This window comes from Hippoglossus hippoglossus, chromosome 12, assembly GCF_009819705.1.
Source record: "Hippoglossus hippoglossus isolate fHipHip1 chromosome 12, fHipHip1.pri, whole genome shotgun sequence".
In the NCBI taxonomy this organism is placed as follows: Eukaryota; Metazoa; Chordata; class Actinopteri; order Pleuronectiformes; family Pleuronectidae; genus Hippoglossus; species Hippoglossus hippoglossus.
The window spans coordinates 1,466,542-1,493,172 of NC_047162.1; the positions used below are offsets into that span (position 1 = coordinate 1,466,542).

Consider the following 26,631-nt stretch of genomic DNA (forward strand, 5'->3'; position numbering starts at 1 on the left):
ATAATCACTGTAGTTGTGAGAGTGGTGGCAGTCTAAACATTTAACAATTTCCACCAATGTTTAAGACTGAAGCCCCCCCCCCAAAAAAAAAATATAGCTCTGGTGACCAGTTGGACTACTGCGTTTTCCCCCTCCCCTCTGTTTCACTCCTTCTCTCCCTTGATCCCCTCTTGCCCTCTCTTCTCTGCTACCCACTGTGCATGTTTGATCCCTCGTCCTCTGTATCTCTGAAATTCTGCTTTCTTGCTCTTAAACATCACATGATGCCACATTCAAGTGAAGACAGAATGCAGGAGCATCTGTGAAGTAAGCACAGGCCTCTACGTGGTAAAGCACACAGTATTTTGTTGTAGACCACTTAAGATGGGGGAGCTGCTGGGCCTTGATTATACACATGCACACACACACGCACAAACACCTACCTATCTACACACAGGTATAAAAGTTGCCCATGTGTTTCTAGTCTTGCTCCCTATGGGCCACATGATACACTTCCCGTCTCAACAGGAAAACTCTCCTGTAAACCAGCCTCATTAGCCCACTGACCTGTGTGTGTGTGTGTGTGTGTGTGTGTGTGTGTGTGTGTGTGTGTGTGTGTGTGTGTGTGTGTGTGTGTGTGTGTGTGTGTGTGTGTGTGTGTGTGTGTGTGTGTGTGTGTGTGTGTGTGTGTGTGTGTGTGTGTGTGTGTGTGCGCGCGCACGCTGCACAGGAGTGACTCCCCTGCAGGATCCAGTAAGCAGCAGACTCCCCAGCGCTCTTCAGATGCTGCGACAGCAAGTTCAGCAGCAGAGGACCTGTTTGAGGATTTTTGACGCATCACTTCCCGACTGTGCTGTACAGATGAACTGTTGACTGATGTATGTTGGTAAAGTTCTGATATTTTTATACTGGATCAAGCCCTGAAGCTCAAGTGAGTTTTTGGCCAGGATCAAAATATTTTCTCGACCAGTGGAAACGATATAAAGGCAAAGTTGAGGAAACTACCAGTTCAACATAGAAAGTCACGACCACAGCCGTAAGGATCGGAGGACTTCTTGTCATCACCTTCACCCGCGCCTGCCAACTTAATCTTTGAATCAGACCGTGTAGGTCCCTGTCTGGTAGAATTTTATAGTCATGGGGAGGAAGTTAAAAATTCAAGAAAGAATTATGATTGGACGCAGCATGAGCAAACGCCCCTGGGTGCAGGATAAGTCATCAAACAGCTGAAGGTGTTTTACATGACGGGAAAAAACAGACACTTAGATGTAAAAATATTATGAAACTCTGAAAGAATCTTCAAATCTTAAATGTTTAAATGAGAACTTTTCCAGCTGATGACTTGAGTGTTGGTTAGCTACCCTGAGACCTGATTTAATATGAACTGCTTTATCTTTTGGTTAATGCAGCAGATGAATAGTAAAGTATCTGGGCTCCGGCTGTGATAATACACTGGACAATGAAAAACACAATACTGTGATGGTGTTTTACACGTTACAGATTAATCAAGTTACCTGAGTAGTCAACTGCTGGCCCCACCACAGACCAGAGGTTTTAGTGAAGAGCACACATCACTCTGGCCATTCGTTTACAGTATGTATCACAGCATTGTCATCAAACCTCCTCATTCAGTTTCTCCATTCAGTCGTTCCTTTGATCCGTCACCTGACTGTGACGTTCAGGGGACTGATGTTTAGAAATCATTATGTATTTTCAAGACGTATGTGATTCTAAATTGTGATTTTGTGATTACATATTACAAATGTGTCTACAAAATTTGTATTTGTACCAATAAAACATGTAAATATTGTATTTTAAATTGCAATATGTGTGTATTTGTACATGTACGTGTCAGTTTCTTAAACCCTGTTCACACCTGGGAATTAAATGTGTCCCAGATGATCACAGGCACAGGTGTGAAAGCAAAAAGCATCCTGGATATGTTTATGACATGTTAACATCTTCTGACTTGGATGACTCTCAGAGTTGGTCTGGTCTGCTCATGCTCATTTTTTTTTTATAGCTATGTGACTGTAAATGTGTCCAGAGCCACAATGAAGGACCTTCTCAGCTGATGTCTGTGTAAGACAGTTTCTGAAATTGCATTAGTTCTGTTTGTCCACAACGTCAGACATTTTTGAAAAGCCCATACATATGTTAGGTGACTCTCAGTTCACTTAGTCTTGGATTGGCCTGCTTTTGATTGCAAGTTGAAAGTAAAAGGCTTAAAGTCCTGTTGGTTTGGAAGCTGCCGTTTAGAAAAAGCATCTTGCTGCTGCTGCTGTCACTCATGCTTTCTCCAAATGGCAGAGAACTTTGTGTGAAAGCTCCTCCCACAGCTGCTGACCTGTGTGGTTCCAACCGTAGACCGTATAAAGATGGATGACGCATCCTCACTTCCTCCCACGATCCTTGAAAACACAAAAAATGTATTCTGCATACGAACGCTACAATCTTGCGCATTTATTGCCATAGTCAGTGCAGTAGAGATCATTGGAGCCAGAGTCTGCGCAGTAGCGGTTGGGGAAGTAGTAGTGAGTTCCCATCGATACAAGCACTTGAGCAATCGTGAGTCAATCTGAGCTGTCTATCATGACCTTTTACCCCATTTTCATAACATCACATGTATCTGAATATTAGCACTTGAACACACATCAGTGTGATAAAAACTACCTCAAATGACAGAAACCATGTTTGTGATATTTCTTTTATGTTTGTTTTGACGTTTGAGGTTGTTCCATGTCCCATCTACTAACATGGAAGAAGCAGTCTTTAGGATACAGCAGCCCGCCACAAAGTAGAGATCAAGACGATTTGGCTTCACTTCTCGGGAGCCGTCATGTCGTCCATCTTAATACAGTCTATGGTTCCAACTTCTGAATGGAGCTGGTTCTAGGTTAGGCACCAGCACAGCATCACTGGAAACCGGCTAATTGCCACTAATTCTAAATATACTGTCAAGATGCATTCAGGGAAATGTAGTATCCACAGATTTTGGAGCTTCACCCTGAGTCAGGCCATTCCTCTGCCTCTGCTGAACTGATTTTGATCATTCTTTTTTTTGTGTCTCTTCTAAATCCTTCATTCTTGATGAAAGAACAGCATTAAATCAGTGGAATGACCCTTTAATGTGGACGTTTGTCTCCCACTCAGGCTTTCCCCATTCTCACTTCCTCCGACTACACCTCCCACTCTCTCTCTGCCATTCACCCTTAATCATCCTTATTCTGTCCCACAACCCCCACCCAGCCTCCAGTGGGCGGTGTGCGGACATGTGCGCCCCTCCTCTCCCATAGTGTCTGCATAATAGTGGCCGTGGAATGGATTTGAACTTGCAGCCAGAGCTGAGAGGTGGAAGAGGTCCGGACACCAGGCGTCTGTGTGAGAGGAGCCGCCGCACCACAGGGATCAAACCTCCGGGACTTTCGTTTGCAGAAAGTTTTCACTGATAACCCGGACGCAAGCCAGCTGGATTTTCTGACTTTTTGAAAATAGCGTTTACAAGGTAGGATATTTGTATTATTGCTAAATTTGTATTTAATTTCCTGTTGAGGTTTCGGGCACAGAATCTAGTGTAAATAGTTTTCAGGAGGGAACATGAAGCTGATGCTCCACTGTGCGCGTCTCTCATCCACAGGAGCAGCAGAGCTTGTGGGTGGGCAGGAATGTTCCCACACTGATAATAGGGAAGGATGAGAGACGTGATAAGTTGGGACCAGTTTGGTCCGTTTACATCCACTGGTAAATGAACCACGTGATGTGTTGATTAGCTTTATCACCACAGCGATTCTGGTATCTGGTTCCCTGACAGCTGTGAGCGCACATCTGTTCTCTTTGCTCCAGTGTCATTAATGTCACATAAAAAAGAATATTAAATTAATCTATGTAGAAATACGTGCTCCATAGATCCTTTACTAAAGTAAAAGTTAAAAAAAAACACCACTTGAAACAGTTCTGAATGCACAATTTGCCTATGTTGATTATATTCATGTATTTTGACTTAAGTATCAAAAGTATTCACTGGCTCATTTCCGAGTGTAAAATCATCATATACAGTATTGTGTTGTAGCTGGGGACTGATTTGATCTGCTTCATGTTGTTGGTTAGTTAATCATGTTTTCTATCTAAACCCTGAAGTTGCAAAGTACAGAGCAATTAAAGTATATATGATAAGGAGTAGAAGTATGAAACAGGTTAAAGTGAAAATACTCAAGTAGAGCAAGTATTTCAAAACCAATAGAGCTTGAGTAAAAGTACTGTATACTTTCCTCTACTGTCACTAGGTACACTGTGCTGTAATAAACCCTGAATCATATGAAGCTGCTCAGCACTTTCAGTTATGTTTCTCCAGAAGTCATTTACTCAACAGGAAATTACTGATTTATTGTTTGTCTTCTTTTCTCAAGTAAAGATGCTAAAGTCTAAAGTAGCAGACAAGAGAAATGCCTGCATTCAACTAAAGAATTTTTCATTCCTTTACTGTTTTTTCCCTGACACTGAACAGAAGTCAAAAAATGTTATCATTCACTGAATCCTCACTCTTTTCCCGTAGATCGTTTTGAGATGTTTCCTCACATCCTCACATACCTGCTGTGTCTGGTGTGTCTGTGTTCTGCTCGTCCTCAACCAGGTGAGTCACCTGTTGCCCAAAACAATGTGACTGAAGCCTGAAACCAAACTTTGTCACCACTCATCAGTTTTTCTTTCCTTTCCTCATGCGCCTCTTACGTAGGCCTAATAACACACGTGCCAAGTCGCAGGTCCAAGACCGACAGTGGAAAGAGATTCATGCTCCAGCACACGAGGACACATTCACTCTGAATTGGAAATCTGTTCTGAACATGTGTTTTCCAGTAATCACACTCTCACTACGTAAAGTTTCTTGCATCTAGCAGCAATCAGACTGTGGAAGCCAGGGTCTGATTGCTGCTGCCTTTGCTGCCAACATTGAAAAGCCAAACTTCCATGGCCCTGAAAAATCATCCATGCGTTAATTATCCTATATTATTACTTATCCTTGAAGGGTCACATTGAGCCTAAAGTGGGTTACACTCTGGAGAGGTCGCCAGGGTCGGCATGTGGACCCCGTTCAGATCTGGTATTATTATCTGTCCTGGGTGATACAGACAGTGCTGAGTACGAGTGTGAACCCACCCAAATGGATGTTGAGATCCAATCCGAAAGACATTTACACCTCACATTCACACGAATATTTGGATCCTGCAATCACGTAGTCAGCGTCCTGTTTTCGACATTTTTTTGAAGGGGCACTGTTGCTGCATCCTGGGTTTAGGACGACAATAATTGTTATTGATTGAAAGAAATGCAAACAAGCCAGAGTGTTTTTTATCTCTGATAGCAGGATGATAATCGGAGCAGGCAGACCATTGTCCACCACTGATACAGCACGGAGGAGAAAGGTCTGGCTATGCAAGACTGAAGAAAAGGAAACATCCACAAATACTTACAGAACTCATACATACAATTTGGAACTTTGTTTATGATTATTATCTTGATGTTCCTCAATATTAGCGTTTGGCTGTCAAGAAGGAATTCCATATTTTTTCAATTTATTTTTAGAATAATACATTTTGGTTCAGCTTACAAGTCAATTTGTAATTGTATCCTCATTTCTTTATATATAGACAGTCTTTAGATTTTAAAATGTACTGGTGCGTTTCTCTGGGCTGTAGCACTGGAGTTTGTGAGCATGCAGTACCATTTTGACCACCAGGGGGCCCTTTGAGTAAGTTTAACACATTTTGATGCATGGGGTGGTAGAAGATCTCTATAGTATATCACATATACTACTCAACCGATTTACATGAAATATTGCGGACGGGTGGGACATGACTTTGGTACTGATCTGGATCACAGCGCAGATCTGACAATTTGTTTCCACTTTCTTTAACATTGTGATTTAGGGCATTTTATTCCCGTTCATTTTTCAGTGAATAATTATTGATCTGGATTCTGCCATTTAATTTTTTGTGTTTGTCTTTATTCGACAGTTGTCACCTACCCTGGACAAAAAAATCTACAAAGCTGAAATAATTGACGATTTCGTTCAATTTATTTCAATAGTTATCTATCTTTTTCTCACAAATTTCAACTTTATTTCCTTCCATTGCATACAGGAACTAGCATTCCCACTAAACGAACTATAGTGGCCTGTTTTTAGCTCAGCCAGGCGGTGTCTCTGCTGTCGGCTGAAATATCTCAGAAACTGTGTGATGGATTTTGACGACATTTGGTTCTGACACTCATGCTCCCCTCAGAATGAACTGTAACAATTCTGGTGGTGCTCTGATTTTTTATCTAGCGCCATCATCAGGTCAAGATTTTGATGTGTCCTATATTTCGGTTTATGATTTTGTGTACCAACAAAATCCCCATCCCCATCAACCTCCTATGTACTTTGTGTTTAGTGCTAATTAGCAAATGCTAGCATGCTAAAACACGAGACTAAGATGGTGCACACAGTAAATATTATACCTTCTAAACATCAGTATGTTGTTATGCTCATATTAGCATTTAAATCAACAGCCTCTCGAAAACCTATTTGGAACAGTTATGATCATATATTTTATAGGCCTCCTCCTTTAATATACACAACTGTTATATACACAGCCTGTAGTCTTTAAAGAAAAAACATGCACTGATAACAAAAATTCAATTCTCTCATGTATTTTCCTTCTGTTAAAATGTCTATTGGAACAGTACATTTCTACTTTGACAATTAATAATTGAACAGCTTTTACGAGTCTGTATGATTGATTTAGGTTCATGGCTAAAATTTAGGTTTTCCAGTTTTTCTAGCACATTACAGTACAGATTTTGCCTTTCACCCACACAGTACAATGCATCTATTTACACTGAGAAGGGGAAAGGACACTTCAACATGCAGAATGGGGAGAACTGGATTAAACCTGTGACCTTCTGGGCCACAGCTCAGTTTTTTGGAAATTTTTTTAGCAGCTAAACTTTTTCTTTTGAATTTGTTTTTAATGAGTATAAATGACAAATGAAAACAAACTAACAAAAAGCTTTTCAGACAACTTCTAGTGTGACTCTTGATATGACGTACAACAGATCTAGACAGTAACTGTGTATTACACCATTTTGACACAAAGACACACACACACTCATGCAGGATCCTGTTTTCCAGCGCCACCACACTCAGTGGGAGTGGAGAAGAACTCACCTGCAGCCGGCTCTCTGTCAGGCCGAGTGGTGCTGCCATGTCACTTCTCCATGATGCCAGATTCTCCCAGCAGCTTGGCATACACTCCCTCACCCACCACACACACCATTACACCTGGACTTCTCCTCCCTGCCGATGCTCCTCACACTGAGGAGGAGCAGCTGAGAATCAAGTGGACAAAGCTGGAAGGAGAGGGAGAGAGGGTGGTGCTGGTGGCCCAGGCAGGGTTGGTCAAAGTGGGGCCAGAATACAAGAGCAGGGTGTCTGTGCCCAGTCACCCGCTGTCGGTCGGGGACGCCTCTCTGATCATAGTGAAGCTAAGGGCCAGTGACGCAGGACTGTACCGCTGTGAGGTGATGCATGGGATGGAGGACACTCAGGACACTGTAAGCCTTAATGTCACTGGTGAGTCAAGCAAACACTCACACACACACACACACACATACATATACACACACAGCCAATTATTCACTTTTATTGGTCACATTAACAGTCTATGTAAAGAGTCTACAAACTGGTTCATTGCCTGGATCCAGATGTGAGAAGCTGGCAGAGACTTCACTGATGCTTTCAGATGGGGAGGCTCTGTCTTAAATATTAATTCAAGCTTGTGCACATACTGTTTTCATGAAATCGGCACTGACAAAGAGTTTTACATTGTTAATGGTTCAGATAACTACTGATTTAATACTGTGAGACCCTACCCACCTATACTGTGTGTAGTGAAAGGGACAGGGGTATACAGGTAAAACACGTTTCCTGCAGTAACACAGTGATAGCTGTCTGTTCATCCATGGGTACATTGTAAACAGGAGCCGATTCTGGTAGGCCACAGTGTAACTCACTGCCTCCAGGGCAACCTTAGGTTTCCTGTTTACATACAAAGAATAATTACAGCTCTTATAACAATAAATCAAGTTTTTCTATTTTGAATTATCGATAGATATTAGTGTAAAACCTGTGGATTACACCAAAGATTTGTCCCAGACAGAAATTAGATACCTCCAGCCACAGAAAGTCCAATCATTACACAACAGAACAGGGAAACATAAACCAGTCCGCTATTTCAGCTGTCATCCTCAGAATACATCTAACTGTTGTCCAGTGTCATTAGCTCCTTTATTTTCTGCTGGAATCTGGGAGGATATCCTGGCAGAGCTGCAGGAGGATGTGAATAGATGACTGAGCTGGTAAATGGAGAGTTGTTTATCGCTCATAGGGGGCGTCTTTGTCAGCAGCTGCTGGACAAAGCTCTCTGTTCAGTATTAATGTGGAATCTGTGTAAATGTCTGAAAGCAAGGGTTTGCTCATTAGATGGATAATCCTCCTCAGAACGCTTTGGGGTTTCCACTGGATGGGCTCTGATGGCAGGAGCCCAGACATCTTTAATATTCACTGAAGTGTGATGTCCGATGCAACTTTGACCGTCATGTACAAAATACTATATATAGTATTTACAGTATATACACTATACTGAAGGTCAAATCACTGTCTGTCCTGAAAGGAAACCCCTCTTATAGAAAAAGGCCACTGCACCTCTTCTTATCCAGCAGCACTGAAGTAGATCTAAAGCTATTGATCAATCATTTCCTGACTAGCCAATAAGTCAATCAAGAAATTTTGACAATGAATTAATTGTTTTAGTAATTATTTTTTTTCTTCTGTCACAAATTGGTTTTCTTATAACATTTCTACTTAGTGTTGGTACAAATAATACAACAAATACACCACAAGCAAAAAAATAACCAAATAATATCTAAATAGATGAATAAAAAAGAGATGACTCAGTAACAATTACAGATTGGACACAAACACCACTGAATCATCAAGTTGCTCTGCGACTGCAGCCCTCGTCACTGCACAACTCTGCACATATTTATTATATTGTTTATCACTTGTGTCCAGGTGTGGTGTTCCACTACAGAGCCAGCACCAGCCGCTACACCCTGGATTTCCCTGGCGCTGTGGAGGCGTGTCATGCTGTAGATGCCTCCGTCGCTACACCAGAACAGCTGAAGGCTGCTTTTGAGGACGGCTTGGACCAGTGTGATGCAGGCTGGCTCGCCGACCAGTCAGTCAGGTGTGTTTTAAAAGAATTATTTGTCATTGAGCTGGAAGTCGTTTTCAGAGAAAAGAAGGTTTGTTAGGACTTATACATTGACAGAAATAACTTGATATGGTGATTTGCTCTTAAATTCTGTGCGCTGCTTTTTATAGATATCCAATCACCGTGCCCCGTCCTGGCTGTGCAGGTGATCTGACGAACAAGCCAGGAGTGAGAACATACGGCCTCCGACCCCCCACAGAGAAATATGATGTGTACTGCTTTGCAGACAAATTTCACGGTAAATTCACAAGTACATTTCACGAAAGAGTGGGAGCAGATAGCTAGCATGACACTGTCCAACCTTTTAAAAAATACACCTTCTAACACATTTTGAACTTCTACAAAAAAGGCAAGTTCAAATAGTAAAACATATTTTCTGAACCCACCTGGTTCTGCGACTTCTTGCCTGACTTTTCTCCCTTTTTTCTGTATAGTGCAAAAGTTGTATTGTCTTATTGTGTCGCACGCCACATATTTATGGCTATTAACTTCTCGTTTGGTCTCAACACACCTTTGTTCATTGTAATAAGAACTCTTTGTGTCTACAATTCCTCCTTCTTGTTTGCATTTGATGCCGCACTTCCCTCCAACGATCACATTGGTTTGTTAACTGCGCCTTTTGTAAAATATGATTTTTTACCTTTGTTAATATTTCTTAGATGCTCCACTCCATGTTTTTTCTTTTTCTCCACTTCTCCACTTCTCCACTCAAGGTCCTCTGGTTTCATTGTTGGGCTTTTGACCATATTGCATGATATTTAGAAGCAGCAGCAACAGAATCTGTCCATGTCCACTTTTGAGCCCTGAATAATGACAAGTTTGAAAATGTGTGACATAGTCAAAAGCTCCACAAACAGCAACTAAGGGGGCCATGACTGGAGATTGCTTTAAGATCTTCTCTCTGCAAGGTCAAGATTGATCTGTTAAAGTGCAAAAATATTCTAAGGTATACTTTGGTTTAATGTAAACAGCTTCCATACATTGTAAAAGTGCTTTTACAGCACCAAACCTTTGACTAACTTTATCTTTCTGCTTTGTCTGAAGGCGAGGTCTTCTTCCCTCCATCTATTAGCGTCAAAGTCACCTTGCAGCAGGCAAGAGAGGAGTGTGAGAAACACGATGCCGTGCTGGCGTCGCCTGGTCAGTTGTTTGCAGCCTGGAGGGCGGGGCTGAACAGATGCGACTACGGTTGGCTGTCTGACGGCAGCGCCCGCTACCCCATCACCTTCCCCAAGCCTCAGTGTGGAGGGGGCCAGCTGGGCGTTCGCACACTGTACAAGTACGAAAACCAAACTGGCTACCCAGACCCCTCGGAAAAGCATGGACTTTTCTGCTTCAAGGGTAAGAATGAAAGCCACAGTAGTACTCACGGGTGGAAGTCAGACATTTTCTTGACAAAGTTTAAAGCCATGATCCTTTGCACCCTAATGGTAAGAGTCATATTTATGACAGCCAGCAGAGGTGTTTGTAACTTGAACAAATATGTACGTGACTGTCACAAATGTCGTCTTCCTCTCACATAACATTATAAATAATCATAGTTGTATAAATGATGTAAATCAGCAAAACTTTACAAACTAAAGGCTTCATTATTCTCTAAATGAACTAGTTTGTCCAACAACGTCTAAAATAATGTTCCCTTGAAGGCAGGGAGAGGAGCATGCACAGCCATCTAATGGCTTTCACATATTTTTATAGTCTCAACACCATGAATCGTAAAAATGGAGATAAGGACTCACAAGTCTCCAAGTCTTTTCTGGCAAGATTATTTTTAAGATGAAAATGTGCAACAGAAAATTGACGATGAGAAATCCCAGAGTTTTGGTTTGCACTAGAGGACAAGCATATTTCCGGAAGAGTTGAAGTACTGCAGTGGTTTTCAGCCATTTTGGCTTATGTCCCCTAAAAGGTAAAGCAATGGATGCTAGTAAGCAGAGGGATTTTCTATTGGCTCAGATTAAATTTGAGTTTTTGAATTTAAGAAGGCCTGATTAAGTAAAACTCTCCAGGATCCCCAAAAAGTCTGGAAGAGAGAATGTGTTCTGTCCTTTCATGAATCGTCTTGAGACTTTTAAAGCTAACAAGGACAGTTGTCTCTCATGATGCTTTATGTAGTTGGGCATGAATAAATAATAATGATTTTGTTCCTTCCACTCCTGTAATTGGCACAAAGTCATGTCAAGTCAGTTTAACTTTTTTTTCTGAAGTTAGACAAAGAAATGAAAGCAAATGAAGATTTATATGAGAGGCTATAATATACGAATAAAGACAAACAGTTTTTGAATAAAGTTTTTCAATAAAAACTGTATATGACCATTTAAGGTTAAATAAATAAATAGATTTAGGCTGACGCAGCTCTAGACTGATCCATAAGTTAAAATCACTGACACATACGTGACACATGAAGTCACAAGATAACTGGAGCTGACTTCATAAACGGCGAGGTGTGTTATGGCTACGAGCACACTACAATCTGCAGTCGCCTAAAAGCAGTTGAGCGTAAAGACGAGGAAACACAGAGGGATGAGAGAGAACAAACAGTATTAAAACCCAAACATGAGAAGAATGAACTCCCACTATCCTGTTTATAGTGGGGCACTTTTTTTTTTATGAGGGGAAAAAACCAACTCCTTGCACTCTCTCACACAGATACTGCAGAAAATGGACAGGTCCCTAATGCTTCACAGCTGGACCCTGCCCAAAAACACACACACACACACACACACACACACACACACACACACACACACACACACACACACACACACACACACACACACACACACACACACACACACACACACACACACAAATACAGATTGACAGACAGACTGACACAGGGAGGAGAAGGTGGAAAAGAGGGGGATTGCAGAGCTACTTCTCCCATAAGTAACATCATCAAAAAAACACAAACCTTAAAAAGAGAGGTCAGCTCAGTGTGTGCAGTGTGAAGTAGATATGCAGCAAAGGAACTGAGTATACACTTTGAGTATGATGCTTTACAGATGATATAATTGCAAGCAGTCTCATGTCTGGCAGCGTCAAGGTACTTTCTGGACCTGAAGACTGCGTGATGTTTTCTGCCAAGCATTAAGTGAGGTGGCAGAGCTGCAGGAGAGAGTTAATGTACAGAGAAGTGACAGTATGAGGACAGACCCCAGCCCAGCCAGATGATCGCAGCTCGCCAAACACATGACATCATATCTGGGCAGGGCCGAACACGCAGCCAGGGTCGTGGTGCGAAAGACCAGAGCAGAATACGGAGAATCCCCAGAGTCTGCAGGCCAGTCAGCAGTAAACACCACTAGTATGTTCCGCAGTGGAAGAAGTACTCAGATCCTTTACTCAAGCAACATAATAAAACAATGTTAAACTGTTAAAATCACAATCTCAATTAAAGCAAAGGAATGGACCCTGGCAGCTAAGTTCCATTATACCATTACAATAGAAACAAAGTTGCAAGTGCACCAGAGGGAATGGAGGATGGCACTCCAAAATACACCCATGATCTATAGATACCAAGAAAAAACCCTTTGAACCACATAGTGGACTTGGAAACAAACCAAATGCACTTGCTCCATGATGTTAACATACAACCCGTAGACCTCTTGAAAGTGAAACAACTGGACAATGACTGTGTTTGAACCTGTTGTCTAGCTATCAATATTGTATCATATTTCAGAATTCCAAAATAAGCAGTATTTGAATAGCATTAAAATGGAAACCCTCACTCAAAGGTATGTCACAATCACACGTAATACTTAAGTAAATCTACTCAGTTACTTTCCTCGTGCTGGTAGAAAGAGTTGGAGGACGTGTGGAAGAAGGGAACCCCACCTACCCCTCACCCCATCCATCCTTACGAAGGAGAGTCAATTACATCTCGTTTATTGGAGCATTATGTCAGTGACGTTCAAAGCCTGCTGCTCACTCCCAAGACACTAACTACATGAACTCAGCACTTAGACACACACAAAGCACAGCATTGTATGTGTGTTTGGTTACCCTGGTTTCCTGCCTTTTCTCATATGGTATGTATTCCACATAATGAGATAGAAATCTTCACTAAGCATCAGACTATTTTGAAGAGGTCTTTGCGAGAAAAGCCTTGTGGTCTGTTCAGAGTTGTGACTAGTGTTTGTTTAGAGTAGAAAGAAGAAGATGGATTTAAGTTTTAGCGAGGGAATTACTGTATGTCGCTCTCTGGACAACATTTCCTGAAACAATTAGGCTTTCAGTCGCTGTTATTTTTCTGACACCACTGGCTCTGTCGTCTCGGGGCCTGAAAATGTTTTACTCTGGACACGTGACTTCATGTTTCAAAAATCAAAGCTGCTACATTTCCTTTTATAGTCTGCTGTAAGCTAACGGCAGTCCTACAGCAGCATGATTAGCATTTTCTAGATAGTGCCAGTTTCTTTTTTTGAGTGAGTCATGATAATACTGCTTCACTGTGCAAACATCTCTTCTTGGATATAGCTGAAGGGGGCTGTTTTCTAACGAGCCAGACTGTAGCCCACTCTTGACAGATTAGGGAATAATCTCCACTTCTGTGGAGCATTTCCCAAAGAATACCATGTTGATTATTCCACGGTTATTATTATCTCGACATGTCAGTATAGTTTTTGGCAGAAACCTTTTTGGTGTGGCATTCATACCCAGTCAGACATCAGAAATGTGATACTCAGCCTTTTGCATATACAGCACATGACGTGACGGTCACAAATATCAGAGAGAACTTCAAGATATCATTCACTGGGACATTCCTACAAATTTGTTACGCAGACAATTCTCAAAAATCGGAACCAGCCAGATGTATGAATAGGCAATTATGTTTTCACCCTGACATGGATGAACTCTGATATGGAAAATTATGCTGAGTTTCTCCTCCCCCTCCCCTGTGACGCCTGTGTCATCCTATCTTGCATAGTTTTATTTGCATGTAAAATATGATTTAAACGATCATATCAACACCAAACAAATTTAGCACAGATATTTAATCAGTATAAAACATGAGCTGTTTATGAAGATATTTAATTTAAAAAAGTCTCAGAGGTACTTCAAATCCTGTGGTGCGTTTCAGCAGGAACCATCTAATCACACAGCTTCAGTTTCTATAACATACGCAGCAAAGTCAAGCTGAAGATTATAGTGTTAAGAAATCAGTCTGCATCTTAAATGAACTCTTGGTTTCTGGGTGGATTTTTGATGAATATAGTGACTATGGCAACATGTTTAAGAAAGTTTAAGTTTGAGCCCCATGTTTCTGTAAAGGTAAGATGGGAATATTTTCTCTGCCTCCCTCTCTTACAGCCTATCTACCAGAGCCGACTACCGTGAGCCCAGCGACGACTCCAGCTGTGTACAAACCTCACGACCCAACATACGATCCCCACACTACAACACTGTGGCCACTCTCAGACCCTGAAAGGGCTGAAATTCAAACAAGAAGACCAGAGCCGGCTGCATACTCTCCAACAGAGAGGCCACACACAGCCTCACCAGATCAACTTGGGGCCCTCCACACCTCCCCCCACACCACAGCTTCGGTGACCCCCACTCCCAGCTTAGACAACGATGATGTTCAAAGTTTCGGCATCAACAAGGTGGAGTCGGTACCAGTTAGAGGACACGTTGTGGTCCCCATGGAGCTCCCTCCCTTACCCACCCTCGCCTCCCAGACTGAACAACTTGACATCTCCCAAGGGGGGGAGGAGGGGGGCCAGGCGGGGTCGGGCCGAGGTGAGAGCGGGCAGGGAGGCAGCGGTGACGACGGCTCCAGTAGGGCTGAGGCAGGAGCAGTGGTGACCCCATCACAGGTGTCGGCAGAAACCGTATCAATACCGAGTCGGCTTCTAGAAACGACCACGGGGCCGGAGCTGAGCGTGGAAACCACATTGAGACCATCACAGCTTCCAGAGATCACCCCACAGCATGTTGGCCCAGAGGTGCTCACCCCAGAGGTCGTCACCCCAGAGGTCGTCACCCCAGAGGTCGTCACCCCAGAGGTGCTCACCCCAGAGGTCGTCACCCCAGAGGTCGTCACTCCAGAGGTCGTCACTCCAGAGCCGTGCCTCCCTGTTGGTAGTGGAGATGATGGGCGAGAAGATCCTGCTGTGGTTTTTAAAGAGGACGTCCCCACTAGAGCGACGCTCACTTTTGACCTCGACCAATCGCTGTCCATTCCTGCTGTAGGTGAAGAGTCATCAGCCAAACCCCCATTCCATCTCATCATCGTCAATGTGCACAACCAGAATCAGTCAGGTAAGCAAGTCCTTTGGTTGTTTTATACCTTCCCTCATTTCGCAGCTGATCACACACACCATATTGATTATTGAGTGTTTCCTATTTAATCCTATTTTTTTATTACAGAGAATATGGTTTAGAGCTGCTTTAAATATTTATACAATGGAACAAAACATTATTGGTCACTTGTGTTGTATAAAGACCAAACTGTAATTGAGGGAGCTGCAGTGTTATTTTTTTATATCGTAAAACTTAAGTATCTACATCACTAGGAGTGCTACTTAATATTTATAAAAAATATATAAACAAAACAATAAAATATACAATTAACGTTCTCCAAAGTACGTGTTGGTAGGCATATATACACGTGGGACCCAATAGTTCCACGTGGAATATGAAACCGCTGGGTCTTTTTCTTTCAGAATGATCTCATGTTTGTTACGGCGTGCTGTCGGGGACTAAACAGTAATCTGCTCCATCTGATTTAGTGTTGTTTGTTGTCTTCATAGGAAAAAGCTAATGGTTTGTTACCTTTGTATTTGTGCACTCATCAATCCACACACACACACAAACACACACACACACACACACACACACACACACACACACACACACACATACAAATTCACATTGTTTGCAGAGCCAGATGTGGAAAGTTATGAAGTCAGTCATCTCCACTTGGCCAGTTTTGTAGCTTAACATGCTGTAAACACATCACAGCGCCTCCCATGGGAAAGCAGTGGAGCCCCTATATCACAGCAAATCTTTCTTTAACTTCACCTTTCTGTCTTTTTCTCCCACACAATGATTCTCTGGTGGTCTGATGGAGTGATTGGCCTCTGTTCTCTTTGGCGGGCATGTCTATAGAGCTGTGTGTTGACATTCAGGTTTAAATGTCTGTCAAAAGAGCTGGAAACAAAACACTGAGCTTGACCTTAATTTCCTTTTTGCTTTCAGGAGCTGCCTGAATTTCTGTAACTAACAACTTATCCAGAAACCTCTTTCTTTCCCCATATTTTATTTGTTGTATCACCACCATGGAAGAATGACAGAAGGCGTCCAATAGGCATACACCCCGGGGGCCTTAGGTTCTCAGGGGGCCCCAGAGCTTGATCCTCTGGTTAAAGTGACTGTTATAAACATTTATTCCTGAATAGTCCAAGAACTCAATGAAAAAACAGGGATATCCCAATCATTTTCAAATCCTTGATAATAATATTATTAGTAATATGGAGTCTGCTTGTCTGATCTGCCACTAAAAAATATTTTCAGATGTATTTTCCTGATCAGTTGGTTAATCATTCTCTTAAACCAAAATTACAGAAAATAACATAAAATAGCAATTTGAACTTCGCAGTTGGACATAATCAGTTTCAAGAGTTTATTTTATCTGACCAATTGTCCAAAACCCAAGATGTTAAATTGATCTCACATAAAAAAGTCAAAGCTTCACATTTAAGAAGCTGGAATCAGCAAAAACAAACCTGCAGATTAAACCGGCATGATAATGAAAGGGACTTCTTATCAGTAATACAAATATTGGAGGATGGAATGACAAACATATTTCAGTCATATATTTTGTTTTGCTCAATGTTGAAGTTATTATAAAAACAAAGAAAATAAAAATAACTATAAATGGTCCTTAACTTAGTCATTCTGGGCTTGTTTAGGGCCCTAAAATCATGAAATTCACCCCTGCATCAACCAAGACCTCCCCCCCCCCCCCATCCACAGCCAAGTGGTGCCATCTCTACTAGTTGTATTTATTATTGAAACGTTAAAGGCCTATTCAATCACATGAGGCCCACCAGCTCACTGTTTCCTCGAACTTGAGGAAATTGGAAAAACTGAAGCGTTGATTGTTTTGATGTTAAGTCTCTCCTCTTCCATGAGGTATCAAGTTTGGAGTTCCACGGAAACTTTTTAGACATTGGGCAACACACTGAGGCAATTGCAACTGGTGAGATTGGTTCAGTTTAAAGACTGTAGCCCACTGACTGGTCACAGTGTTATGTCTCTGTTCGTCCTCCCAAAGTAACTGATACAGTAACTAAACTCAGGTGTGTGCTCCCACAACACAGTGTTCATGTGTACAATGACGTCGAACTGAGGAGAGACAAGCATTCATTGTCTGAGAGCAGCCCCTGGCACCAACTGACCTTAATCATAAGCAACACAGACCCGACTGTTTACCGTCCAGCTATGCACTTTGGCTCATTTTAATCAACATCAGAAATGAGCTACTTTTGGATCCTGGAGTGAAACCACTGATATATAGGACTGAGAAAAGATAAGCTGTTCTCAGGGCTGGTTTATTGAACTTTTTGCATTATCTTGCCAAGTATTAGGGTGAGGAGTGCCTGAGTGTTGAAAACTAAACCCAGGCAGTCACCTTTTATTTTCTTTTAACACTTATTTATTTGTTTGTCTCTAGTTGACCACATCCTGGAAATCTTAAACCAGCCTGGAAACAGCATCGCCGGCTCCCAGTCCCTGTTCCCCCAGATCACTGACCTTTCACATGTGACCAGCGAAGCTATCCAGGGCAGCGGAGACATAGACTCTCTGGAGCCCTCACCCATCAACCTGCCTCCAACTGTCAGCTTTTTCAATGGAAAACACGAGGTAGTTGGACGTTTTTAAGGATCATCTTGGTTCTTTCCAACCTGAGTTTATTTTTCGTAGTTTTGTCCGTTGTTTCTATCATTAATGATATTGCTATAATATATGTTCTCGTGGTTTGTCCTTGGTGTTTTCTTGCTGCTACTTTTGCAGTTTTTATTGGGATTTCAAACGAGTTTAATCAAACAAAATGATACCGATTTTTTGTGCAATAAGAAGAACAGCTAAATCAACCTCTGAAGAGAAAGTTTGGGGTTATTGCCTATAATTTTTGGTTAAATATTTTCATTTTTTTGTCCATGCCCATTACAGTTCAGTTTTGATTTGATCCAAATGTGACACATTTCCCCATTTCCTGTATTGACCTGTCTTCCTGCCTCTCTGATCTGACCAGGTGACATTTGAGCCAGAGCAGCCAGAGGAAGCTCGAGGGGATCAGTTTGAGACAGCTACTCCTGTTCGAGTAGAAGACATGGAAGTGGAGGAGAAGGCGGACGGGGAAAGCGTGACTCCTTTTGACTACAGTGTCTTAGAAATCCAAACAGAGGCGACACCGCCAGAGGAAACCAGTGATGCAGTCACTCACCCTGCAAATATGTATCCAGATGTGGTAACAGACTCGGACACTGACGTATACAAGGTCCCTTATGTCTTTACAGACTTTGAGAGCGTCAGAACTCAAAAACCAGATCAGATCACCACAACCCCAGCCATGCACCATGTCTCATCACTAGCATCCACCACACTATCAACACCAGTCCTCTCTGGTGTCTCCCAGCCTGTCATTGATGTTGTCTCTGCCTGTGAGGACACACAGGGTTCTCCAAACTGTGACACAGACGCTGCTACACAGGAGGGCTCCGCACATGATGCTTTGCCCACTCCAGCTGCAGACAGCCGGTTGAGCATGATTACCGATGAGGCCGAAATTGGGGGGACGGAGTTACCAACTTTTATCCCAGACACACAGTCACGAGAAACCACCACACAGACTCAGACTGAAGACTTTGAAGCATCTGCCTCCGGAGATGAAGCTTCAGGACAAGATGAAGCTTCAGGACAAGACCCACCGGAGACACCTGGACTTACCAGCACACACCCACCGATTTATTCGACCCTTCACACCCAGCAGCCTCAACCTGCAGCAGGTACCGAAGTAACAGAAGTCCCTGAAGTTTTACAGGCTGTTGACACAGTTACAGAAACAGGCTCAGGTGCGGAGCAGCTGTCTGGAGAGAGGGAGGTTTCTGAGGAACAGCGCAATCTGGTTGACCTTCCCAGAGAGGTTGCTGTTACTGTTTTACCAGCTGTGGTGGAAGTTTTAGAGCACACCACTCTCCCTACACACATGAAGAACACAACCTCTGAATCTAGCACATCAAAACCCTTCACACATCACTCCTCTGCTGTCACAGACGATAAGAAACATCCTGCTGTTACCGCTGAGCCTGCACCCACAACCTCTGAATCTAGCACATCAAAACCCTTCACACATCGCTCCTCTGCTGTCACAGATGATAAGAAACATCCTGCTGTTACCGCTGAGCCTGCACCCACAACCTCTGACGGCGACGACACGCACCCCACCAACCCTTACAGAGACCAGGCTCTACAGTCCACCACAAGTTCCTATAAGTATGTAAGCCAGCCAATGCTGTCCACCACATTGTACACATTCGACCAAAGCACCCACTCCGTCCCCCAGTGGGCACTGTCCCCCGACCCAGCTGCCACCCCTCTCCCAGAGGATGATTTCGTGGATTACGACAGAGAGATTGTCCCTTCTCTGGTGGAGTCGCTGCCTCAGATACCAGAAGAGACCATGGCCACAGAGCAACCACAGGCTGGCACTGATTCAGCTTACTCTGTGGAGGCCAGCACTGTGAATGTCAGAGGTACTGTTCTGGAGCTATTTCAATGTTGTCCTATTTATAGGATGTTTGAGAATGAGGAAAATCCATAGTTTCCTTAGCCTACAAATCTACCTGTGTCTAAAATCTTCAAATTGTTTGTTTGAAAAATAGATACGAATTTTCTGCCATGTTCTAAGACACACATTATAACACAAGTCATTGCCAATCAGAGCCAGGGCCGATTAAGACCCGTGTCTAATGTAGAGTCGTTTAACCTGGGAGTGAATGCCGATTTTTTTGTCTGCGATTCCCACTGCAGACAAAAGTTAGTGGGTGTTAGAGAGGCTTTTTAACCACTGGAAAATGGGTTGAAGAGAAGTTGACATGTCCCAGGAATAGAGGGAACATCTCCACCAATTAATAATCCTCGTAGACATGGAGCAGCCGTGCACTGCAATTTAGCTTCGATCTAATTAGAATCAATTAATAGAAGTATGTTGAAAAGTTTAATTTATTTTATCATGATAACCTTGTGTGGATGCTTTCTGTAGAACAACTTGCACAAGTAACACATAGGTTCCATTGCGGTGACAGGACATGTCATCACTGCTCATGATGCACTTACGAGCATGTTATTCATGGGTTTTCCTTTGCATTGGGCTATTTGTGTAGATCTCCTACCGTGCTCAACTGGTGTGTGTCAGAATGGAGGCTCCTGCTACAAGAGGGGAGCACAAGATATCTGCGTGTGTGCACCTGGATACACTGGGCAGCACTGTGAAACAGGTACACACACACACACTACGCTATCGAGCACAGAGACAGAGAACTTTATATTTTTTTTTACAAACTGTGCTGACCCCATAGTGACAGATGGATGGCGTGGAATAATAACAGGCTTGTGCTGTGTGTCTGCAGATGTTGATGAGTGTCAGTCTAACCCGTGTCTGAACGGAGCCACCTGTCTGGATGGAGTCAACTCCTTCACCTGTCTCTGCCTGCCCAGCTACGCAGGAGAGCTCTGTGAACAAGGTCAGCCGCTCCTCAATAATTACATTCAATAACTGTTCAAGATGAAAGCCCTACGGAAATCTTTCATCAACTAACACTTTACTATAATTCAAGTCTTATTTGTATTTGAAATCTATTGGTGATAATAGCTGATGGAATGTATTTCATGTGAAACGAGGAGCCGGAACTCGAACCACTGACCTTCTGGTTAGTGAACAACTTGCTCTAACTCTAGCTCAAGTAACAAATGGATACACGTTTTTTCAAAAAACAATAATATAGTGTAATATGTTCACATTAATTCAATAACTTAACCCTTGGAGCCAAATCCTACTTTGCAGGATTGACAGTGTGGTGCCACGTTGCAATCAAAACACCTATTTATCCAGATCATCTGAAGCACTTTATTTGAAGGTAGAACTGAAAGTGGACGGAAGCCTGAAATGTTGCTAATAGTCTCTCCTGTCCTGAATATTGCTGAATATTATTGTCCTACTGAATATTATTGTTGTGTGTTTGTATGGGACATTCATTTGTGAATAGTCAAAGCTTTGACAGACAGAGAGAGATGAGGACAACAAACTGACCTGAATGTTTTTGGCTTTTGTTTTTTTTAGGGGATCATCTAGACTAGTTTGGTTATTCAACACACTTCTCACATCTTGCAAATTTAGTTGAAATATGTAACCCTGTCACATGGTCATGTTACTGTCCCAGTGGTAAACATGATTGGAGACTTGTGACACACAAAACTATCATTACGATTAAAATAGCTATTCATAATTAATATTGATGTATACTGAATAATGTTGGATTACAGTTTCATAATAATAATAATAATAATACAAGTGTTCAAAGCTTCAAAGCATTCAGGTCAGATTTTATGTTTTTTCTTTCAACATCTTGTGAAGGAAATATGTAGAGGTTTCTTTATCACATGGCAGCTACTGTTTGTTGACAGGTTAGTTTCTTTTTGTCATGGTGTTGCTGTTTTATCACTGATTATAAGCAAAACTACAAAACTGTATCCGACCAAAAGTGAAGTTATATTCTTAGAAGCGATCTTATCATGTGTAGTAGGCACCCATGTGCACACAGGTGGATACATAATGTAGTCTTAGGTTATGACTGTCTCTGGTCTCCAGCTGTCCTGCAGCACTGGGCGTTGGCTCCTCGGCAGATTAGTTCCAGCCTCTCGTCCAACATTTCTGTCATTACTCAGCAGCTAATTGAGGTTCAGGCCAACAAGTCCACTCCAGGGATTAATATTTTCCATGAAAATTCACCAGCTTTAAGGGGCTGACATTTTAATATGTCTTCCTGTTATTCTATGCGCAGAAGTAAGGCGTTATTATGTTAGAATATGACATGATAAGGCCACATTCCTCTTTTACATACTACAGTCTAGTTGTATATGGCGTAACATTAAAATAATGGCTAATGCATCAGTTCAGTTATTCTAGTAACAGCTTTAATAGACAAGGGATTGTCAAAGTCCATTGTCAAAGTTTATCACTGACCTGCCTACAATTATTTCTTAAACTTGAATGACTGAGGACATATTGTACATTAATACATTACACAGCTTTATGCATCATATATTGTTACATGTTTACAAAATTCACACATTTATACCGACTGAAAGCTCCTTTTAAGCTCTTTAGGAAAAAGACACCAATTTTAAGTTTTGCATTGTTTAAGTACAATGTAACTAGAATGTAAAAGTAAAAGTACCTACTGCCACTATGCAGTATGCAGAATGGTCTCTGTCAGATTTATATTACCTCATACTACATGTATAATTATTAATGACGCATTAACATGAAGCAGAAATAGAGGGGATTCTAGTTTCTACATAAATCTGTGACTTAATTTACTGTTCAACGTACTGTATATTCTTATTTACATTAATCTCCAAAGTAACCACTAAATATAAAGGTAGTGATGTAATAACTATGTTATGGCCTCTTAACATGTTGTAGGCATAGATGAGTATGAAATAGCATTAAAGTAAAGCACTCAAGTAAAGTAAAAGTTATTAAGTAGTAAATGCACTAAGTTAATTTTGATCAGCGTTGGTTTAAATATATGTAAAATTGAACGTCTTTATTTATTAGTGTATTGTTTTCAATCCTCTTTTCACTACCACTGCATTACAAAAAGTTGTATAAACAAGAAGTGGAAATCTGAGTGTGCAGGGTGTATCAATGTGAATCCATTTAAAGGTTGTATGCAACTTGGATGTAAATACAATCCCTGTGTAGTTTATACAGTGCATCTTCATACAGTAGTTGGCAGACAGAGGAGCAGACACAGATGTCCTCTCGTAGTTTTCTGCCAGTGGAAAGAAGGAGAAAGAAACAGATAATTGCTCCATTATTTTGCCAGAAAGCTTTTGCAGCTGTGTGGCTAAATACTGCCTCAGACTTATTAAACTCTTTATTAAAGTCAGGCTCCCCCTCATCTTCTGGAAGAGGCACTGTTTGGGCTGGCCCTCTGTACCCAACCAATTCCCTCTTTATATCAGAATGGTGCTGTGTGACTTCCAAACTGCCAGAAGGAGAGTCATGGATTACTGCTCCGCATTTATTAGTGGGCATGGAGACCTCACCTGACCCTCCAGGTGGCTACACAGTGGAGTTGTAAAGACGAAGTGGGCTGACGATAGCTAATATCCCAAAGCCTCGACAGCAACTTTCCATCACGGCTTTATTGGCATGCTCATTATCCTGAAGCCATTGATACAAAGCAGCCATTGTTTACTGAGCCTGCCAAAGCAGAGAGCTGATTATATAGTTTAAAGTCATTGCATATCAAACTAAATGTGTGTGTAAGGCCTGAACTGTGTGTAAGAGTGTGCGCGTGTGTGTGCGTGTGTGTGTGTTTGACCTGCAGACAACTGTAGAGTTGTGAGGGTTAATGAAGTCCATCTTTATGTTACTGAGCTTATTGAATGAGGGGCCATTGTTCCCCAGCTGGCCCTCAACTCCCCGACTCTCTCAGTCTCTCTCTCGCTCTCTCTCTCGCTCTCTCTCTCTCTGGCCTGAACAACAGTTTGATGAGAAATAAACAAATCGGAGCTGTTGTGTAGCTGCAATAGGCTCAATGTTACAACACTGTGGGTCCAAACCAACTTGACAGTGACAGTATTAAGAGCCTTGTTCCAAACAGGACTGTTACACGGAATGTGAATTATATTTCATCACACACTATAAAACCGACAACCACATCCAGAATACAACATTTCTGAATCAGAGAAGATGTGGACATCTTCTGTTGGTTGTTTATTGAGAGTTTGGAGCAGTTGCTCTATGTGACCTTTTTGGTTCGAACAAACTCGGGTCTGTTTGGCTGTTTAGTGCGACTTGTTCGGGCCATCGTGGAAGCTATTCTAACTCTGCGCTTGTGCCGTGTTTTGTTTACATCTATTTATTCATTTGGCCAAAGTGACCTACAAATTACCCACAGTCCAGGACATGGGCGGATTAAGGTGAAGTCATTGAGAAATGCCTCAAATCAAAGTGCCACAATATTGCAGGTGCATTCAAGAAAATAAAGTGAACAGTACGTGCCTAGAATAGTTTTTTCGTTTTTGAGAAAGTGCTTTAGAGTCAAATTAATTCAGACATTTTGGATTTCCTTCCTCACAGTGACAGTAGGACTAGTCACCTTTCATTTGCAGATCATATGGAACGGAGGTCTCACACACATGCATGAGGTAGTTGAGGTGGGTGGGTGCTGTGCTAGAGTTAACTCTGCTAGCACCAATAGGAAGCCTGCAGAGGCTCTGTGCTTACTTGTATTAACATGTGTTTCTAATCTGATCACAATTGCACAGCTCTAAGTTCGTCAGTGCAAACCTGGCATGAGAGCGCATCTCTACATGAGTTTCCAATGAGCACTATTGATTGTATCTCACTTCCCCTGCATACATGTAAACAAACACGTGCATCATTCCCATTTGCAGAGACTAAATAGGTTGTTGTTTTTGACTGGTGGGAGGCAGCAGTGCACTTCCCATGCCTAGTCTCAAGAAGGAGAAATTAATACAATAAGGACTGGTCCTCTTCTTTGGTGTGGTCCATACAAATCAAATCAACCAAGATGTGTGACGCATACTTCTCTATGGGCTGTTTTTTATTTTCAGACATTGTGGACAAAGCAAACTTGTGCAATCTGAATTCGTAGCTTCAATGTTTTCTCGACCTGATAGAAATTAATACTCACCCCAACCCTTCCTCTGATTGGGTTACGTTTAGTGTTAGAGAAGAAATAACATCACGCCACACAGGGGCAGAGTAGGGTCTTCATCCAACTTGGAGGGAAAATAACATGAACGAGTGTAAATTAGTAAGTAGGCTACTTCAAGAGGACATCAGTTGGCACACAGTTAAAAGAGCTCTCATGCGTCCCAGAACACCTCTGAATGTGGTCTTAGTGATCAGATCTCAAATGTGTCAATGTGTCTTGGGTGCATTCACCTCTGTACTTAGAGCTGTCCACCAGTGACCAGATCACTTGAAACTCCTGTCAGTGCCAGGTCTGAACAGGGCCAGATAATAATGAAATGAGGAGTGACATTAGCTTTCTTCAGCTGGACGAAGCTCAGATGTGATGCTGCACTTTAGACCATTTGCGGATGTTGAACTGTTCGCGCTGCAGCCTTGCCAGAAGAATGTTAACAGTAGTCACAGCCAGAAATGACCAGTGGTGACATGACTTGTTGATAGGTGCAACATTCTCAGGGAAAGTTATGTCATCATATCATAGTATAATTTCAACGACACTTCAGAACGCAGACTGAAGGTGCTGGGGATTGAACCACTTACCTTTTGGTTAATGGACAACCCTCTCTACCAGCTAAGCTTTCAAAGTATCATCAAGTACTGTGAATCCACTGCTGAGTCAATACAACTGTCAGCATGCTTATTGTTTGTATTAGTACAGGATCATACAATAAAATCTTCACCACAGGGTGTTTATAGAAACAGTATGTTATTGTAAAGCTGATGGTGTTTTTACAACTTTATTCAATATTAAGCAACACAGTTATTTCACTATTTCCTTGTGTTCCTCTCCGCAGACACTGAGGTGTGTGGATTTGGTTGGCAGAAGTTCCAGTCCCACTGCTATAAGTACTTCACACACCGTCGCACCTGGGACGCTGCTGAGAGGGAGTGTCGGCTGCACGGCGCCCACCTGGCCAGTATCCTGTCACAGGAGGAACACCTGTTCGTCAACCGTAAGTCCACGATGTGGCACCGGCGCAGTCCAATCGAGCTACAGCTGTGTTGCGGCATTCTCCGTCATTATAGATAGAAGATAGATAATCGTCCTTAACTTAATCTTCCAAACAATTCTTATGATCATTGAAGTCTACTGAGAAGCTGAGCTAACAGGTCGACACTCCAAGTCCAAATCCAACGTCAGATTAAAAAATACATATTAACTCTATTTTTGTGCCTCCCATTGATAAACACAGTAAGCATGCATCTCTAAAGCAGGTCTAGAACTGTGTTGGAGAGCTAAAGCCTCAATGCTGTGTAGGTCTGTGCTGTAATCCACAGATGAGTGTCAGGAAGATAGAATGAGTAATAAAACGTAGTTAG

General features: G+C 42.1%; 2 protein-coding genes and 1 long non-coding RNA gene across 5 annotated transcripts in view; 2 read left to right on the forward strand and 1 right to left on the reverse strand.

Annotated features, from left to right (window-relative positions):
• The window catches only part of xrcc4 (X-ray repair complementing defective repair in Chinese hamster cells 4), a 30,701-nt gene extending 27,356 nt beyond the window's left edge, over positions 1 to 3,345 (forward strand). For 2 of the 3 annotated variants that reach the window (XM_034602847.1, XM_034602848.1), the window contains exon 8: positions 710 to 1,789. In XM_034602847.1, the coding sequence (XP_034458738.1) occupies positions 710 to 812 (103 nt within the window). In that variant the 3' untranslated portion in view covers positions 813 to 1,789. Of the gene's footprint in view, positions 1 to 709; positions 1,790 to 3,228 lie in introns of those variants that run through there. The other variant, XM_034602850.1, reaches the window with a different exon arrangement.
• Positions 1 to 7,643, reverse strand: LOC117771977. Its single transcript, XR_004615687.1, has 2 exons — positions 7,604 to 7,643; positions 1 to 418 (listed from the first exon to the last, which is right to left on the reverse strand). It is a non-coding gene; the product is annotated as an uncharacterized LOC117771977 (long non-coding RNA).
• The window catches only part of LOC117771963 (versican core protein-like), a 26,917-nt gene continuing 3,635 nt past the window's right edge, over positions 3,350 to 26,631 (forward strand). The window contains exons 1-9 of the mRNA XM_034602888.1: positions 3,350 to 3,484; positions 4,532 to 4,609; positions 7,148 to 7,588; positions 9,089 to 9,263; positions 9,401 to 9,528; positions 10,335 to 10,631; positions 20,684 to 20,797; positions 20,930 to 21,043; positions 26,106 to 26,264. Coding sequence (XP_034458779.1) covers positions 4,543 to 4,609; positions 7,148 to 7,588; positions 9,089 to 9,263; positions 9,401 to 9,528; positions 10,335 to 10,631; positions 20,684 to 20,797; positions 20,930 to 21,043; positions 26,106 to 26,264 — 1,495 coding nt within the window. The 5' untranslated portion in view covers positions 3,350 to 3,484; positions 4,532 to 4,542. The remainder of the gene's footprint in view (positions 3,485 to 4,531; positions 4,610 to 7,147; positions 7,589 to 9,088; positions 9,264 to 9,400; positions 9,529 to 10,334; positions 10,632 to 20,683; positions 20,798 to 20,929; positions 21,044 to 26,105; positions 26,265 to 26,631) is intronic.